The sequence below is a fragment of the Mustelus asterias genome, chromosome 11 (genome assembly GCF_964213995.1).
Source record: "Mustelus asterias chromosome 11, sMusAst1.hap1.1, whole genome shotgun sequence".
Taxonomy (NCBI): domain Eukaryota; kingdom Metazoa; phylum Chordata; class Chondrichthyes; order Carcharhiniformes; family Triakidae; genus Mustelus; species Mustelus asterias.
This window is the reverse complement of record NC_135811.1, coordinates 29,280,214-29,297,321: the sequence shown is the minus strand read 5'-3', so window position 1 is coordinate 29,297,321 and position 17,108 is coordinate 29,280,214. Positions and strand designations below refer to the sequence as shown.

The window sequence follows — 17,108 nt, the reverse complement described above, 5'->3', positions numbered from 1 at the left end:
CGGATCAGAAAAGTATTGCTCTATCTAACAACCATTCCTTTCTCATTTGTTTTATGCTAGGTTCCATGCATTTAATAAGCTTCTGAAATATGAGAACTCTGGATGATAGAAGCAGCTCAAAAATCGATGTGCACGAGAGACAGCAAGCCATGCAAAGTTCCAGTCCAACACATGAGGTTAATGCAGCTATGTTTAGGTGCATGCCATATTACATACAATACCTGTATGGTCTCCTGTTCTGGAGGTGATGGGGTGATTGTGTCTGTATCAGTAGCCTTTGGCTAAAAAATTGAATCAAAATGTAAATAGATGAACAAGTTTGACCAGTCAAATCTACTGTGGCATTGGTACCACACCAACTCTATGTATTAACTGTGGAATTTTAAGAGTTGGAATCATCATTTTTGTTCTGTAGACACACAAAAAAATTGAAAAGGCGCGCCTTCCTGACAAGATATTTGACAAGCTCTTTATTGTTTCTAAATGCAATCGGATAAACTCCATGATGTGTGTGATTACATTCCTTGCCCTGGTGTAATTGAAACAAATGACACAAATGTTTTTCTAGCTCTTCACACTCCCCAAGCAGATGTGAATCCAGGAGGGTTTGTTGCCTCCATTGAGCCAGAATCAAGGATGTCACTGAACAGTTACAGAGCACCCTTTGGGGAGGGGACGGGGAGCAAGGTTGAACAGCCAGTGAGCGCCCAGCCCACATCAATACCGATCACATAGGCAGAAAGAGGGTTATGGTCCTGCAGTCAGAATTTATGGAGCTATGTAGAACATTAGGAAGCAGGATCTCAAAAGTAGGAATCTCTTCATTACTTTTGGTACCACGCAGAGGTGAGTACACAAATAGGAGGATAGAGTAGATGAATGCATGGCTGGAGAGATGATGCAAGATAGGGCTTTAGAATCTTGCGACATTGGGATCTGTTATGGTAACACGGGATTTGTACATACTTGATAAGTTACACTTAACAGAACCAAGGTAAATTTCCTTGCAGGGCCATTGCTAGTATTACTGGGGAGGGAGTAAACTAACTTGGCAGAGGCATGGGAACCAGGAAGTAAACTAGAAAGTGATTCAAGATACACAGAATATTGAGAGAGAGAGATGGCACTGGAGTAGGAAATAGTAAGGCAATAGGTGGGTTCAGCGTAAGAGGAAAGTAATAAATTAGGGTTGCAAAGCATGTGTGAGTGCATGGTGTGTGACAAATAAAATTGGTGAGTTGCAGATGCAGCTAGCCATGTGGAAATACGATGATGTGGCAGCAATAGAGACCTGGCTCAAAGAAGGACAGGACTGGGTGTTAAATATTCCTGGATACAAGGTGTTCAGGAAAGATAGGAAAAGAAGAGGGCTGGCAGTAATGATTAAGGAGAATATTAGAGTGTGAGAGAGAGAGGATTCCCCAGAGGAGTCAAGAGCAGAATCTAGCTGGTTAAAACAAAGGAACAAAAAATGATGCAATGTTGCAATGCTCATATAATCTATAAACCACCAACTAGTAGGAAAGACGTAGAGGAACAAATTTGAAAGGAAATTACAAAGAAGTGCGAGAATTATATAGAAGTTAAAATGGGTATGTCCCCCAAGGATTTGAATATAAACCGGGATAGTAGTGATGTAATGGGCAGAAAGGAGCAAGAGTTCCTAGAGTGTGTTCAAGAGCATTTGTGTTTCCAGTTCACTGAGAAAGGAGGAACTGATAGACCTGGTTCTTGGGAATGAGATGGGCCAAGTGGATCATGTGTTAGTCAAGGAGCATTCAGAAGACAGTGATCATTGGTTTAGGTTAACAATAGAAAAGGACAAGAATCAATCCAGAATAAGAATAATGAACTGGGGGAAAGCCAAGTTCAATGAGGGTAAAAATCGCTCTGATCCAAATAAATAAGAACCAAGGATTAGCCGACAAAACTCTAACTGAACAATTGGCTGCCTTTTGATTTGATCTTGATTTATTGCCACATTTAAAAAAAAAATTATTACTGTCACAAGTAGGTTTATATTAACACTGCAATGAAGTTACTGTGAATATCCACTAGCCTCCATACTCCGGTGCCTGTTTGGGTACACTAAGGGAGAATTTAGCATGGCCAATGCACCTAACCAGCACGTCTTTCAGACTGTGGGAGGAAACTGGAGCACCCGAAGGAAACCCACGCAGACATGGGGAGAACGTGCAAACTCCATACAGACAGTGACCCAAGCGGGGAATCGAACTCGGGTCCCTGATGCTGTGAGGTAGCAGTACTAATCATTGTGCCACCTTGCTGCCCAAAATTGGTGTGCAGTGAAAAGTATTGTTTCTTGTGCGCTATTAAAATAAAATATACTGTTCATAGGGTACATAGTGGAGAAGGAGAGGGTACAGGATATAGTGTTATAGTCATAGCTAGGGTGTAGAAAAAGATTAGCTTAATATATGGTAGGTCTATTCAAAAGACTGATAGCAACAGCGAAGAAACTGTTGTTGAGAAGAGAGAGTTTGGGAACAGTCACGGTATATTCCCACAAAGGTGAAAGGTAGAGAGAGAAATCAAGAGCTCTCTTGATGATGGAAGAGATCGAGATTAAGCTAAGACAGAAAAAGTGTGCTTATAACAGATGTCAGGTTGGATAACACAATTGAGAACTAGGTTGAATATAGAAAGCTCAGAGGGAATTTGGAAAAGCAATTAATTGATGAGAGAGTATGAGAAGAGGCTGGTAACTAACATAAAAGAGATCTACAGGCATATAAACATAAAAGGGTTGTCAGAAGAGGTGGGGCCAATTATGGACTAAAAAGGTGATATGCGATAGAGGCAGGGGGCATGGTTGAGGTACTGAATGAAGTCTTTGCATATGCCTTTCCCAAGGCTGAAAATGCTGAACAGGTCCTGGCGAAAGAGAAGGTTATTCAGACACCCGAAGGGTTTTAAATTGATGAACTGGCGGTTAAACTGACTTGTATTTGCCAAGCTTACCTTTCCACCCCTTTTGGATGCCAGTCCTCTGGCATCTTTGGATAGGCTGTCTGTACTTAAAGTTGATAAGGCACCAGGACTGGAGGAGATGGCTACTGAGGGCAGTGAAAATTGTGGGATCACTGGCCATAATTTTCCGATCTTCCTTAAACTCAGGCATCGGATCATAGGTGCAGGAGTAGGTCATTTGGCCCCTTAAGCCTGCCCCAGTATTTAACTATCATGGCTGATCTTTTACTTCAATGTATTATCCCCGTATCCCTGGATGTGATTGGTATTTAGAAATCTATCTACCTCTGCTTTGAACACTCTATGACTGAGGCTCCACAGCCCCTCGGGGTAGATAATTCCAAAGATTCACGACCCTCTGACTGCAGAAATCCTTCCTCATCTCTGTCCTAAATAGCCTACCTTTCATTCTGACACTGTGTCCTCAGTTCTAGAGCTCCCAATCAGGAGATACATCCTTCTTGCATCTACCCTATTGAGCCTCGTAGGAATTTTGGACACTTCAATGAAGTCCCATCTAGAGAATACAGGACCAGCCTCCCTAGTCTCTCCTCATAGGATAATTCCACCATCCCAGGAATTAGTGTGGTGAACCTTCATTGCACTCCCACCCTGGCCAGTAAATCCTTCCTTGGGCAAGAAGATCAAAACTGCACGCAATACCCCAGGTTGATTTCACCAAGGATCCATACAACTGCAGCAAGACTTCCTTACATACCATTTGCCTTCCTAACTTCTTGTTGCATCAGCATATTAACTTTCAGTGACGAATGAACAAGCCACAGGGTGATGTCAGAGCACTGGAAAACTGCAAATGTTACACCCTTGTTCAAAAATAGGCGGAAAGATAAAGTTGGCAAATACAAGTCAGTTTAACCTCAGTGATGGGGAAGCTTTTGAAATAGTAAAATTTATCCTCATTTAAGCAAATGTGCAGGAAAGCCAGCACGGATTTGTTAAGGGCAAATTATGTTTAATTAACTTGCTGGAGATTGTTGATGAGGTAACAGAGGATTGGTGAGGATAATTCTGTTGACAGCTTCCAAGAGGCTTTTGTAATATGCCACACAACTGCCTTGTAAGCAAATGTAGAGCTTGGTATAAAAGAGACAATAGCAACATGGATATGAAATTAGTTGAATGACAGGAAACAAAGAGTACTGGTGAACGGTTACTTTTTAGACTGGAGGTAGGAGTTCCTCAGGGATTGGTGTTAGAACTTCTGCTTTTCCTGACCTATATCTTGGTATACAGGGAATCATTTTAACATTTGCAGATGATACAAAACTTGCAAGTATTATGAATGATGAGGAGGATGGTGTGGAACTTTGACAGGACATGGACATTTTTGACGCAATGGCCGGATGAAATTTCATGCAGAGAATTGGCAGGTGATTCATTTTGGTAGGAAGACAATATAAAATAAAACCGTACAATCTGAAAGGGGTGCAGGAATAAAGATGTGTTAATATGTGCAAAAATCATTGAAGGTAGCAGGACAAGTTGAAAGCACAGTTAATAAAACATACGGCATCCTGAGATTTATCAATAGGGGCATATACTACAAAAACTAGGAAGTTATAATAAGCCTGTATAAAACATTCATTCAGCCTCAACTTGAGTATTGCATCCAGTTCTGGGCACCACACTTCAGGATGAATATGAAGACATTGGAGAGGGTGCAGATAAGATTCATGAGATTGGTTCCAGGGATGAGGAACCTCAGTTATAGGGAAAACTGGAGAAATTCTCCTTGGAAAAGAGAATGTTGAGAGATGATTTGATGGAGGTATTCAAAACCATGAGAGGTCTGGACAGAGTAGATGGGGAGAAACCGTCCCCATCAGTGGAAGGATCAAGAACCAGAAGGACATAAATTTAAGGTAATTGGTAAAAGAAGCAACAGCAACATGAGAAGAGCAACTTTTTCACGCAGTGAGTGGTTATGATCTGGACTGCACTGCCTGAGAGTATGGTGGAGGTAGGGTGATGTTAGGAATTCAAGAGGAAATTGAATCATTTTCTGAAAGGGAAATATTTGCAGGGCTATGGGGAAAAGGTAGAGTGGCACTGGGAGAATTGCCCCTTCAGAGGGCCAGCACAGTCACAAAAGACCAAATGGCCTCCTTCTGTGCTGTAACCATTCTATCATTCTATCTGTTGATTGTGTCGGTGCAGCAAAGGGGAAGTGATAATAAGAAATATATATCCCTTCCAATTTACTTCCATGTTTCATGATGGTTAACTTCTAACCATTAATGATCACCAAATGCATTAACACCAATAATTCATCCGTTTTATGTAGAGAATGGACCCACCAAACAGCTGCCTCATTGGAAATGAATTAAAAAATGTAAAGGGCCAGTTTATCTGATAAATAGTTCTTTGAAAAACTGTCTAGAACTGATCAGCCACATCTTGATGAGCTGGATTTTCCAATGGGGAACCGGCAGTGGGGAAATTTGCACAAATGGGAAGATCACCATTATGTGCCACCAAGAGGTGAATTACGCAACATGAATGTCCATTTGGAAAATTTACCCCCAGTCTTTGATTTGAACCTTCATTATAATAAAACTTTCTACTTTCTCCAATCAGATCCATCATTACAATTCCTCTAACTTTGAACCTATTACTACTATCAAAAAGGAATCAGATTAGAATTATTTAACAATTCATAATTGTGACCAATTCTATGTTAACAATCTGGATGCAAACATTACAAAACAGCCATAGAAGTAGTGCACCATCAATCTAATAACCAAAATGTAATTTATGCGATCCTATGTCTTGGGTACATGATATAAAGACACTGTGTTCTGTTTACCTGACAATTGTGTCTCCCAATAAAACCAATTATTTTACACAGGGGTGAAGGCTCAGTAAAATTTGCCAAGACAGAATATTTGCGCTTTCTCCTTACAATTTATTTAAATCATTTTACTATGGTCAACTCCTAAAAGTAGTTCTGTAGCCCTCGGCCTTAGTAGAATGGTCATCTGTGAACAGGGTTTTATTATTGAAGAGCGCATCAGATTGATGTTGGTAGGCCTGCGCAAAAATATTAGAAATCAGAAATATGTTTTTAAAAAACCACATGTATGCTGGAATTTTACCACATCGCCTGCCCGAGGGCTTTTAAAAGGTCAATGGAAAATGCCGGTCTGTGAACTTCGCCCACCCCAAAATCGGGGCGGGTGTGCCCGTAAAAGTCCGGCCGTAATGTCACGTTAAGTGAAACATTCAAGGCTGTCTCCGATTGTTGACTGTCAAGCATACGTGCTTAGAGTGCACTAACAATGAACGTTCGGTCTTTTAACATTACTTACTGATTGTTACACATTGTACTTCCAGACGTATGTCCTGTGCTCAGAATAAATGTCAACACAGACCCACCTGATCACCCATTGAACTGCTTTCATTTCCCATTGTGATTCAACTTCAGTGCCACAGAGGAAACGTGAAAGGGGGAAGAAAGGAAACTGAAAAAAAAACACGAATGAACAACTCAGATGACAACTATCTGTAAACGAATGGGCGTTGCACGATTTGGAAATGCAAACCAAACATTGGGACGACTAAAGAAAGGAACACTACAGCAAACAGCATTAGAAGCCTGTGAACATTTTTAAAGTCTCCCACCGAGTGGGATTCCTCAAGGGAGTAGGTGGCCAAAGACAGTTTGAAAGAGATTACTTATGAAATAAAAAGGATTCTATGGATGGAATGCTATTATTAGGAGAAAAAGACAATGTTAAATGGTGATGTGTTCAAATTCTAAAACAGAATAATATTAGCATTTTCATTACATCATAACAGGATGTTATTGTGGCCTCTGAGGTTCAATTCTAATGGAATACTAAAGGAGCCAAGAATAGAGCCAGGAGCTCAAGTCATTGCACCTTCTAAACATTACCTTTAACCCTATAAGGATGTTCTAACTTCCCAGCAGCCTGTTGAGTTTGTTAAGGCAGTTTCTGAGTTTAGAAGAACTTTGATACATAAATTAGTGACATTGGGTGGAATTTTCCCTGTATTTGTCAGAGTGCAAGAGCGGGCGGGAAAAGCAGCATTAAGTGGCTTTTCCCACCCTACTGCTGAGAACATTGAAAGAACATAGCAAGGGGCATGTCCCACTACTCTGAGCCACCCCGCCAACAACTTTGATTTTTAAAGATCGGGACGCCATTTTTAAAGGGTGCCCCAGTGCACAAAGTTCATTATGCAACCTCGCCCCTGGCACTGCCCGAGCACTTCAGTGCTTGGTGGTGCCCAGGCATGACCTTCTCCCCCCTGAGTGAAGCACTCAACTGAGCTCTTCTGAGAGATTTGTCCTCCATGTGCAAGCCATGGGTAACCAGTTGTAATTCACGCCAGTCTGCCCTCATACCGACATGAGTGGATTTTCTTCTGCTGAGGGGAGTGATTCAGGCGCAGAGGCCTAATAATGAGATGTAAATGAATTATAATGACCTTCCCAATGTTGACCATTATGTCAAGGGTGGGGGTGGGGGTAGGGGGGAGGACAATCACATCACATTTTTACATTGGCCTGAACATGATTTGGACATCTTACAAGAGTTTCTGCTCTCGCCACCAATCCTTCCCAATGAAAATGGGAATGGAAAATCTGCCCCCCGTTGACTACCATGAGTGAGGCTGTTGAGTATATCCTCCCAAGCTGGAGAGAATTCCCTCTGACAAATAACATTCATTATTTGTGAACATGCAGAGCACTGAAATGCATCACAAGCAGAGGCACAAAAAGCATCACTAAACCAGAATTAAAGATACTGGAGAAGGGTACTTGTTTAGACTTTTTACAAAATGTTGCCTGCTTCTCTTCTTAAACCTTTGATTTTTAAAATATAATCCTGAAGCAATGTGCTAGTGTTATAAAGCAGAGTTGGATCCCCCTCTCAGAACTATCACCAAAGCACCCAAAGAGGAGCACCTCATCCTATAATCTGTAAAAAGTGTGTGTGAAGTGGAGTGACCTGCTCTTCAACAACTTCTAGTGGTTAAATACAAAATAAATCTCTGACACTCACTCTAAAATCAACACGTAATAATTTATTTATCAAATTAACAGTGAACTAATTAACTAAACCAACTAAATCCCTTCTATTAACTATTCCCTAATGAAACAAGATTCTAATGGAATGCTGTTCAAGTAAGTACAATTCCTGCTTATTAACAAAATAGAATTTAGTCATTCTCTAAATTACAACCAGGTTTTATGTCTTCCGGAATATTCTGAGCTTTCTCTGTTGATTTTTCTGTCGAGAACTTCTTTCTTCTTTGGTACCTTTGCTATCTAGATGGTGCTTTCTCCTAAGACATAGTTGAAGCTATGAGAGCCAGCGATTCTCTCCCTCTGAGAGCTATGAGCTGTTTTCTCTGGCAGGTGGCAGTTGCTCTCTCTTTTTTGTCCCACTTCCCCCCTTCTTTTATACCTGTGATGACATATCAATATTTCCCACAATAGGATTGGTCCAAGGTTGTCAAAATCATTAGATTTAAGTTTAATAGGTTTTTGGTATGTAAACGCCTGATTCAAATTGATTGGCTAAATTCAAAAGCCTGTTGGCTTGGTAAAATCTGCTGCTTCAGTTTGGGGCTCCCTACGTACTTGCATTTTATTTAACTCTCTAAGCACAGGAAAAGCACCACCTTTTAAAGGGACCATGCAATGCTTTACCCCTAGCATTTAACAATTTTACCATTCTTACAAACACCAAATTTGAACTTCCCACCTCCCAATCTATAATTACTCCACCGAACTTCCCCACACTAGATTTTCATCATTCGTTAAAGACTCCCTGGGCAGCTTTAATGAAAGGGTGGCAGGAATGTTTAAGAACATAAGAAATAGGAGCAGGAGTAGGCCATCTAGCCCCTCGAGCCTGCCCCACCCTTCAATAAGATCATGGCTGATCTGATAATGGTTTAGTTCCACTTACCCGCCCGCTCCCCATAACCCTTAATTCCCTTATTGATGGATATAATCTGTGCTCTTTTAAATATTGTCTTGTGTGGTCTTTTGTGCTATCTGATGGTCCATACAATTTTTTTGGGTCACATATGGATATATTCTGAAGCTTTTCCCATCCCACACCCCAAGACAGAAGTTTTAAGTTTATTTATTAATGTCACAAGTAGGCTTACACTCTGTGAAAATCCCTATTTCAGTGATCATAGGTAATTTCCAAGTGTTTAAAAAATATTTTTATTGTTTGTTTCCCTGTTGCTTTTCATGCCCATTGGTTCCTCTGCATTAAGTGTGAAAATGTGTATTAAACATTTATGAACCTGTCTGCCATCTTTTTAGACTCTAGTTATACCAGTGCAAGAAACTCTATTATGCAACAGTGTCACCAAGCACAACAGGTTAATCAGCACCAACCCTGATCTAATTGAGAAAAATAGACGAAAGAAAAAGAAAACTAAACTTCCATTTATGCAACACCTTTTACCATGCCCAACCAAAAATGTCTTGAAGCACTTTGCAGCCAATCAAAATGTAATCACTGTAATGAAGGCAAATGGGAAAACATGTTTTTACTGACCAACGTTTCTAGTTAAAAAGAAGGGAAATTAACTGACCTATTTAGCATTGAGTCAGAAATTTGCAACATACTTTCACTACAAAATTCAACTGATGCTGATACTACGAGACCTGAGATTTCAAACATGGTGACTGACCAGACATCTAGCGCACGTCACGTTCTGCTCCCTGACCATAAGGTGGAGGGCTGTCAGTAAAAGGCTACACCAAGCAAGGATGCTCAGAGAGTACTTTTTCCCATATGCACCTCAGCCAGGAGCCTTTTGGCTAAGATCAAGCATTGGATCAAGTCCAAGAAGGGGTGCAATGCCTTATTTTCTCAGTTTGGATCTTGCTTGTCTCTGTTGTGGGGACAATGAATTGGATTCAATTTGAATTTGGTTTTTGGAGTAAGCAAGGAGATGGATTCGGGTCTGCCGGTCCACTCTGAGTATTGGCTTTGTAACTTTAAGAATGGAGTAAAGATTAATTTAACAAAATGTCTAAGGCAGCTACATTTCACCAAGGTGACGGTGAACTGTTCCACCTTCTCTCACCGGACCTGCAGCCACATAGCAGGGCGAAGACAGCACTGCCAGTGGTCATCAAGATTACCATAGCCCTCTCTTTCTGTGCTCGTGGACCTTTCCCAGGTGGAGCTCTCAGCAATACCAACCTTTCACAATTCGCCATGCATCGTTACATCCGGAGGGTGACAGAAGTCCGAAAAAGAGGAGAGGGGCCTTTCAAATGTTAGCCTTTCACTTTCCAGATTTATGAACCATTGTTTATTTGGGTGTAATTCAAACCACTATTTTCAATATTCAGAGAAAGTATCTGAGACTTGCATTTGTAACAGCAGGAATTCTCCTCCGGCTTCACCTATTATAGAGTCATAAAGGTTTACAGCATGGAAACAAGCCCTTTGGCCCAACTTATCCACGCTGCCCAGTTTTTACCATTAAACTAGTCCCAATTGCCCACGTTTGGCCCATATCCGTCTACACCAATCTTACCCATGCAACTGTCTAAATGCTTTTTAAAGGACAAAATTGTACCTGCCTCTACTGCTACTTCTGGCAGCTCATTCCAGACACTCACCAGCCCGCTATGTGAAAAATTGCCCCTCTGGATCTTTTTGTGTCTCTCCCCTCTCACCTTAAATCTATGCCCTCTAGTTTTAGACTTCCCTACCTTTGGGGAAAGATGTTGACCATCTGCTTCTCATTATTTTATAGACTCTATAAGATCACCCCTAAGCCTCCTACGCTTCAGGGAAAAAAGTCCCAGTTTATCCAGCCTCTCCTTATAATTCAAACCATCAAATCCCATCGAGTATTCATTTGACCAAGCACCTTGTACATTTGTTTGGCATCTTGAATGTGCAACTAATTTGTTGATCAGAGGAGTAGGTGGCCTATAGTTTAAAATAAATATTGCAGCAGAGGAAGGCATGTTGCCAAAGCTTCTCCTCTTGCACTCATCAGGACAAACACAAGAATGCTAAATTTCAAACAATCACATTGAAATTTGGTATTGCATTTGTTCTGACGAGTGCAGGATGAAAAGCTTCAGCAGCATGTTTCCCTTTTCAGCATTATTCAAGTCATGTACTACCAAGTGACTATTAGTCCAAAATGTGTTCTCTGTTTACAGATAAATAAAAATAATGAGTCAGCCCATGTTGTTGCTATATATCATGTGTCAAGTAGAATCTTTTCAAACCAGCACAACGAAGCATGCATTTGGTAATAGACACTCAACACCAGTAATATGAGAAGATGCTTAAAGGAAACTCATTGCCATGCATGCATTGATTTTGCATATCATTTTTTCTCAGAAATGTGGATTCAGAGGTGTTTTTGAAGAGTAGTACCGAAAGTGAAGTTTATATATGGCAAAAAATATTGTAGAGTACAATCCTTACTTTATAGAATAATAATCATAGATAAATTATGTCTATGATTGCAACTATATATTTTGCTCTGTATCATATTAATGAATTTATAGGCACCTTTTACATGTTTCCAAGTTCCCCTTTTTAATGCAGTTTAATTGTGGCCAAATTGATATTCACATTCAAATTCATGACCAGCTTCTTGACTTTTGTACACAATATTTCGACATTTAAGATACAGAAATACTTTGTGCTGTGTACACATACCTTTTCCATCCTCAGTCTCACATCGAAAGATTTGTGAAGCTGCTCCCTTCTCACTTTCCTTCAACGTCATTGAATATTTTGGCATTTAATGTGTACTACGATTCACAGTTCTTTTACACAAATTGTACTGCTTAACAATTCGCTCCATTGAACTGCATTTGCTGCATACCTGCTCACTGTTCAAATAACAATCTATCTGTTCCATTGGAATGGATTGTTAAACTCATCAGCAAACCACAGAACTGTTACGATGCAAAAGGAGACAGTTCAGCCCATTGTGTCTGCATCAACTCTCCAAATGAGCATTATGATTTAGTGCCATTCCCCTGCCTTTTCCCCGTACCCCTGCACATTGTTTCTATTCAAGTAATCATCTAATATCCTCTTGAATGGCTCTGTTGAACCTGTCTCCATCACACTTTCAGATAGTGCATTCCAGACCTGAACCACTTGCTGCGTGAAAAAGTATTTACTTCTTTTGCAAATCACTTTAAATCTGTGTCCTCTCATTCTCGATGCTTTCACAAGTGGGAACAGTTTCTCCCTATCTATCTGTCTATCCCCCATGCGATTTGGAACTCTTCTATCAAATCTAACTTTCAAACAGGAACTCCCTTTCCAGGTACACATTTTTTAAAGGACTGCTCACACCTGTTTATGCTCTCCTGCAATCATTTGTTGGTTTCTTCAGCAAATTTGGAGTTAAAGTTTATTCCAGGATCCAACACTCCCGGAAGCAAATGGCATTCATAGGATTTGCAAATGGGCAAATCACTGGCATGTAGTCCATGGTTTTAAAATTAATGGATGAAACTTCCTGAGGGGCATACCTGAGAGTTTCTAATATGCAATCCCTGTCAATGTTGTCCTCTCCTAATGGTCCTTCCTGGCAAAGTCCCATTCCTTCTATGCACACAGTCAAATTGCAAAGGAGTTACAATTTGAAAAAAGCTGTTCAGCTTAGTGAGCGTATATTGATGTTTATCCTCCATAAGATCAGTTGTCTTAATCCTATACTCTAACTGTTCCCAAGTTCCTTTATAACCCCTTTCTTTCAACTATGCTTCACTCAGTAACATGGGCAACATGGTGGCACAGTGGTTAGCACTGCTGCCTCACAGCGTTACGGACCTGGGTTCAATTCTGGCCTCAGGTGATTGCCTGTGCAGAGTTGGCACATTCTCCCTGTGTCTGCGTGGGTCTCCTCCAGGTGCTCCGGTTTCCTCCCACAGTCCAAAGATGTGCAGGTTAGGTGGATTAGCCATGGTAAGTTGCCCCTCAGTGTCAGAGGGGTTAGCAGGATAATTACGCATGGTTACGGGGATAGGGCTTGGGTGGGATTGTTGTTGGTGAAAACTTGATGGGCTGAATGGCCTCTTTCTGCACTGTAGAGATTCAGTGATTCTATGTTTCAATAATTAACTCTGAAAGTGAATCCCACAGCCTCAGAACAGCATGTGAAAGCTTTCTCCTGTTCTCTGTCACTTCCATTTAATCTTACATTTTTGTCTCTTTGATCTAGGTAGATGTTTTCAAATGTTTCCCAAAATACAGAACTGCAATATTTTCCTCTCTTCACTAAATTTAGTGAGGAATGTGGTGTAAAAAACATTGTAGCCTGTTTTCATTTCAGCGCAGCAATCATAAGAAATGAATTACAGTATTTGCTATCAGTATATCTGTGCAACCACTTTAATTCTGTTTGTCCAGGACTAACATCATAATCATTACCTTACTATCTGAGAATGCAAAATAGCAAGTGCTTTATTTGGTCCAGCAGTACTGATAGTTCAAATGACCCTCAGTTTACAATCCGGTTACAAACCAATAACTTTTTTGTTTAAAGTAGACAAGTTTTGAAATTACTGTTACCCACCAAGATAATAAAGCTACAAGATTTCATGGTTTAAATAAACAAAATAAACTGTAGAAGTAGAGAAGGTTCACAAGGATGTTGCCGGGACTTGAGAAGCTGAGTTACAGAGAGAGATTGAATAGGTTGGGACTTTATTCCCTGGAGCGTAGAAGATTGAGGGGAGATTTGATAGAGGTGTATAAGATTTTGATGGGTATAGATAGAGTGAATGCGAGCAGGCTTTTTCCGCTGAGGCGAGGGGAGAAAAAAACCAGAGGACATGGGTTAAGGGTGAAAGGAGAAAAGTTTAAAGGGAATATTAGGGGGGGCTTCTTCACGCAGAGAGTGGTGGGAGTGTGGAATGAGCTGCCGGATAAAGTGGTAAATGTGGGGTCACTTTTAACATTCAAGAAAAACTTGGACGGGTTCATGGATGAGAGGGGTGTGGAGGGATATGGTCCAGGTGCAGGTCAGTGGGACTAGGCAAAAAATGGTTCGGCACAGACAAGTAGGGCCAAAAGGCCTGTTTCTGAGCTGTAATTTTCTATGGTTCTATGTAGAGTCAGAAAAGTAAAACAATTAGCAACATCCATCTTCAACTCTAACATTCAGAATTAATATGAGGTAAACATAAATTAAAAGGTCAAAAACATCGCACTGCACATTAAATGGCAGATGCAACCAAGACAGATCCCATGAATTTCTCAGCATCAGTGGCCACTGCAAATCACAAAACCTTGTTAAAACTCTGTCTCCCATACAAGGGATTTAAGCCTCTCACTTTCAAAGATCTCGCCTCTGAATTCCCTCAAAAGCAACCCTGACTCAGGCTGCCTCAATGGCTGCTTATTTCTTGATGATTCAATCTCATCTCCTGAAACTGTGTTCCACAGGATTCACAAAGTTGCACTCAAATTAACAGACCTGCAACTCATTCACAGACCACTAACTTTACTAAGCTGGCACTGTCCCTTGGATTTCTCTGAACTCCAGCCTCCCAATTGCACTGAGCTATAAGTAGCTCTCAGGGCATCTTCTGACCCCTAATCATCTCCAATATGGAGCCAGTGACTCTCCATCACCTGCTCAATTCCCATGGATTCTCTGAGCCCTAGCTGACTGGAGCCTTCTCACAGCTCCCATGGCTTCTTTGTGTGCTGCAAACCAGACAAGGTCCAAACTGGAACCATCCCCCTCTCCCAGAAAAACACACAATTAAACTGAAAGCAGAGAACCTTCTTAAGATCCACCCATCTGCACAATGATGTAGTCTTCATGATTCACTAAATGCTTTAAATCTAACTTAGCTCTCACTCCCTGAAAAACCATTTCCCTGGTCTGCAGTTCTTTGCAAGCAATGTAGGCATCACACCTCCAGCTCTCCAGCTAAGTAAGCCAATTTGCTGATTTAGAATCTTACCTTTCTAGTTGTTAATTCCTTCGATCAGTATGGTTCCAATCTTTAAGTGTAATAGACTCCATCTTGCTTTAGTTGCATTTATCCCATTTTCTATGGTTAAACTGCAAGAGCGGATTTTCCATTCCCCCTGCCCCCCACATTGTTTAGCAGTGGTGGAGGAGTGTTGCTATGGGCTAGTGATGGGATTTTCTGGTCCCACCATTCCCAAGGGTTTCCCATTGTTTGCACCCTCCGCCACTGTGGAATCTGCAATAGGGGTTCGCTGTCAGCAGGACCGGAATGTCCCACTGATTAGAACATCTGGAAAAGCTCACCCTAAGTTTTTAAAATAGTAACATGAACCATTAACTAGATTTTCACAAGATGTATTCCCCAATGTGATTTTTTTTTAAAAATTCATTCGTGGGACATGGGCGTCGCTGGCTGGCCAGCATTTAGTGCCCATCCTTAGTTGCCCTTGTTCAGAGGGCTTGAGAATCAACCACATTGCTGTGTCTCTGGAGTCACATGTAAGCTAGATCAGGTAAGGATGACAGATTTCCTTCCCTAAAGAACATTAGTGAACCAGGTGGGTTTTTCCTGACCATCGACAATGGTTTCATGGTCATCAGTAGATCCTTAATTCCAGGTATTTTTTTATTGAATTCAAATTCCAGCATCTGTCATGGTGGGATTCGAATCCGGGTCCCTAGAATACTGGCTGAGTTTCTGGATTAATAGTCTAGCGATAATACCACTGGGCCATCATCTCCTTGATTGATGTATAGTAGCTCCTGATGTCTATGTTTTGCTGTTGAGGGGTCCTGTCATTAACATTAGCTAAATAGATTCATGATGTTGAGCTAAAAATCAAAGAATGGAAATTAGTAAGTAAGAATATCTATTGAACAATCTTCTTTCAGCAGATTGTTGGCTTTGCATTCTGTCTGTGCTTTCAGCTCAGTGTTTGTTTCGATTCCTATTTTCATTACATTCCTGACTTTGTCACAGTTGTGTCATTGTGCCAACATTTGTCAATTTTTTTATTGCTAATGATGTATTGATGGAGGAATGCAAAGCCATTCCAAATATGGGTTCAAAATTGCTTAGTAATTTAATAGGTCTTCAAAGGCATTAGAACTGAAGCAAATAATCGCATTAGGTAATGATACAATTATCTATGGTTCTTCCGAGCACCTCACAATTATTGTAAACCAAGTTGGCAGATTAGAAATGAATGAAGGAGGAATGACTGTCATTCTGAGAAAACCAAAAGTTATGACACCTGCGGCGAGATTCTTCGGCCTCCCAGCCGTGTATTTTCCGTTGGTGGGAGATGGCGCGTTGTTTGCTAGCGGCGGGATTCTCTGGTCCTGCCGCTGTCAGTGGGAATTCCCATTGACGTCACCCCACACCAGCAGGAAACCCACGGGCAGGGATGCATTCCCGACGGGACTGGAAAATCCCACTGGCGTCAACGGCCAGAGAATTCCAGCCCTGCTCTTTCAATTGAAAATCCATGACCTCAAGCCACCGTAACAACTGATCGAGCCTTATTGGTCCCATTCCATTTCAAAGTGATGCAATATTGAGTTGTAGCTTGTGAATCTATTCCCACAATTCTCACATAAAATGACATAACATTTAACTGCATGGAATCGGACTTAATATATCTATATAAGTCTTTATATTACAGATAAGCCTCTCCCCATATTACCTATTTTCATTCCTTCAATATAACCTATTTCTTTCTCTGCCTTTGGCACTTATCCAGCTTCTCCTTAAGTGCAATTATTCTATTTTCCTTAGTCACTCCCCATGATAGTGGAATTCAACATTCTCACCATTCTGAATAAAGACGTTTCTCCTAAACTCTTATTTCTCAGTGACTATCCTCTGTGCACAGTCCCCTAATTAGACTCCCCCACAAGTGGAAATAACGGCAGAATTTCCCAAGAATGATTAAGGCCAGAATTTTCCAGCCGTTCACGCCAGCGAGATTCTCTGGTCCCACTGCAGTGGCTGAGCGCCAAATTTTCCGTCCTCGCTTGCAGCGGCAGCAGGGTGTGAATGGCTAGAAAATTCCAGCATAAGTGTCAATTCAGGCAAGAAAACAGGTATGATTTGTGCCGGAAATGCCGAAAGGAATCAG

At 41.0% G+C, this 17,108-nt stretch overlaps 1 protein-coding gene across 11 annotated transcripts in view; it reads right to left on the bottom strand.

The window, feature by feature from the left end:
- The window catches only part of LOC144500442 (uncharacterized), a 256,651-nt gene that overhangs the window by 222,374 nt on the left and 17,169 nt on the right, over positions 1-17,108 (bottom strand). For 10 of the 11 annotated variants that reach the window (XR_013498975.1, XM_078223362.1, XM_078223364.1 and 7 more), the window contains exons 2-3: positions 6,388-6,473; positions 222-281 (exon numbers count right to left, since the gene is read on the bottom strand). Coding sequence is in view for 8 of the 11 variants with exons in the window: in XM_078223362.1 (XP_078079488.1) it covers positions 222-281; positions 6,388-6,420 (93 nt within the window). In the remaining 3 variants the exon portion in view is untranslated. The remainder of the gene's footprint in view (positions 1-221; positions 282-6,387; positions 6,474-17,108) is intronic. The other variant, XM_078223373.1, reaches the window with a different exon arrangement.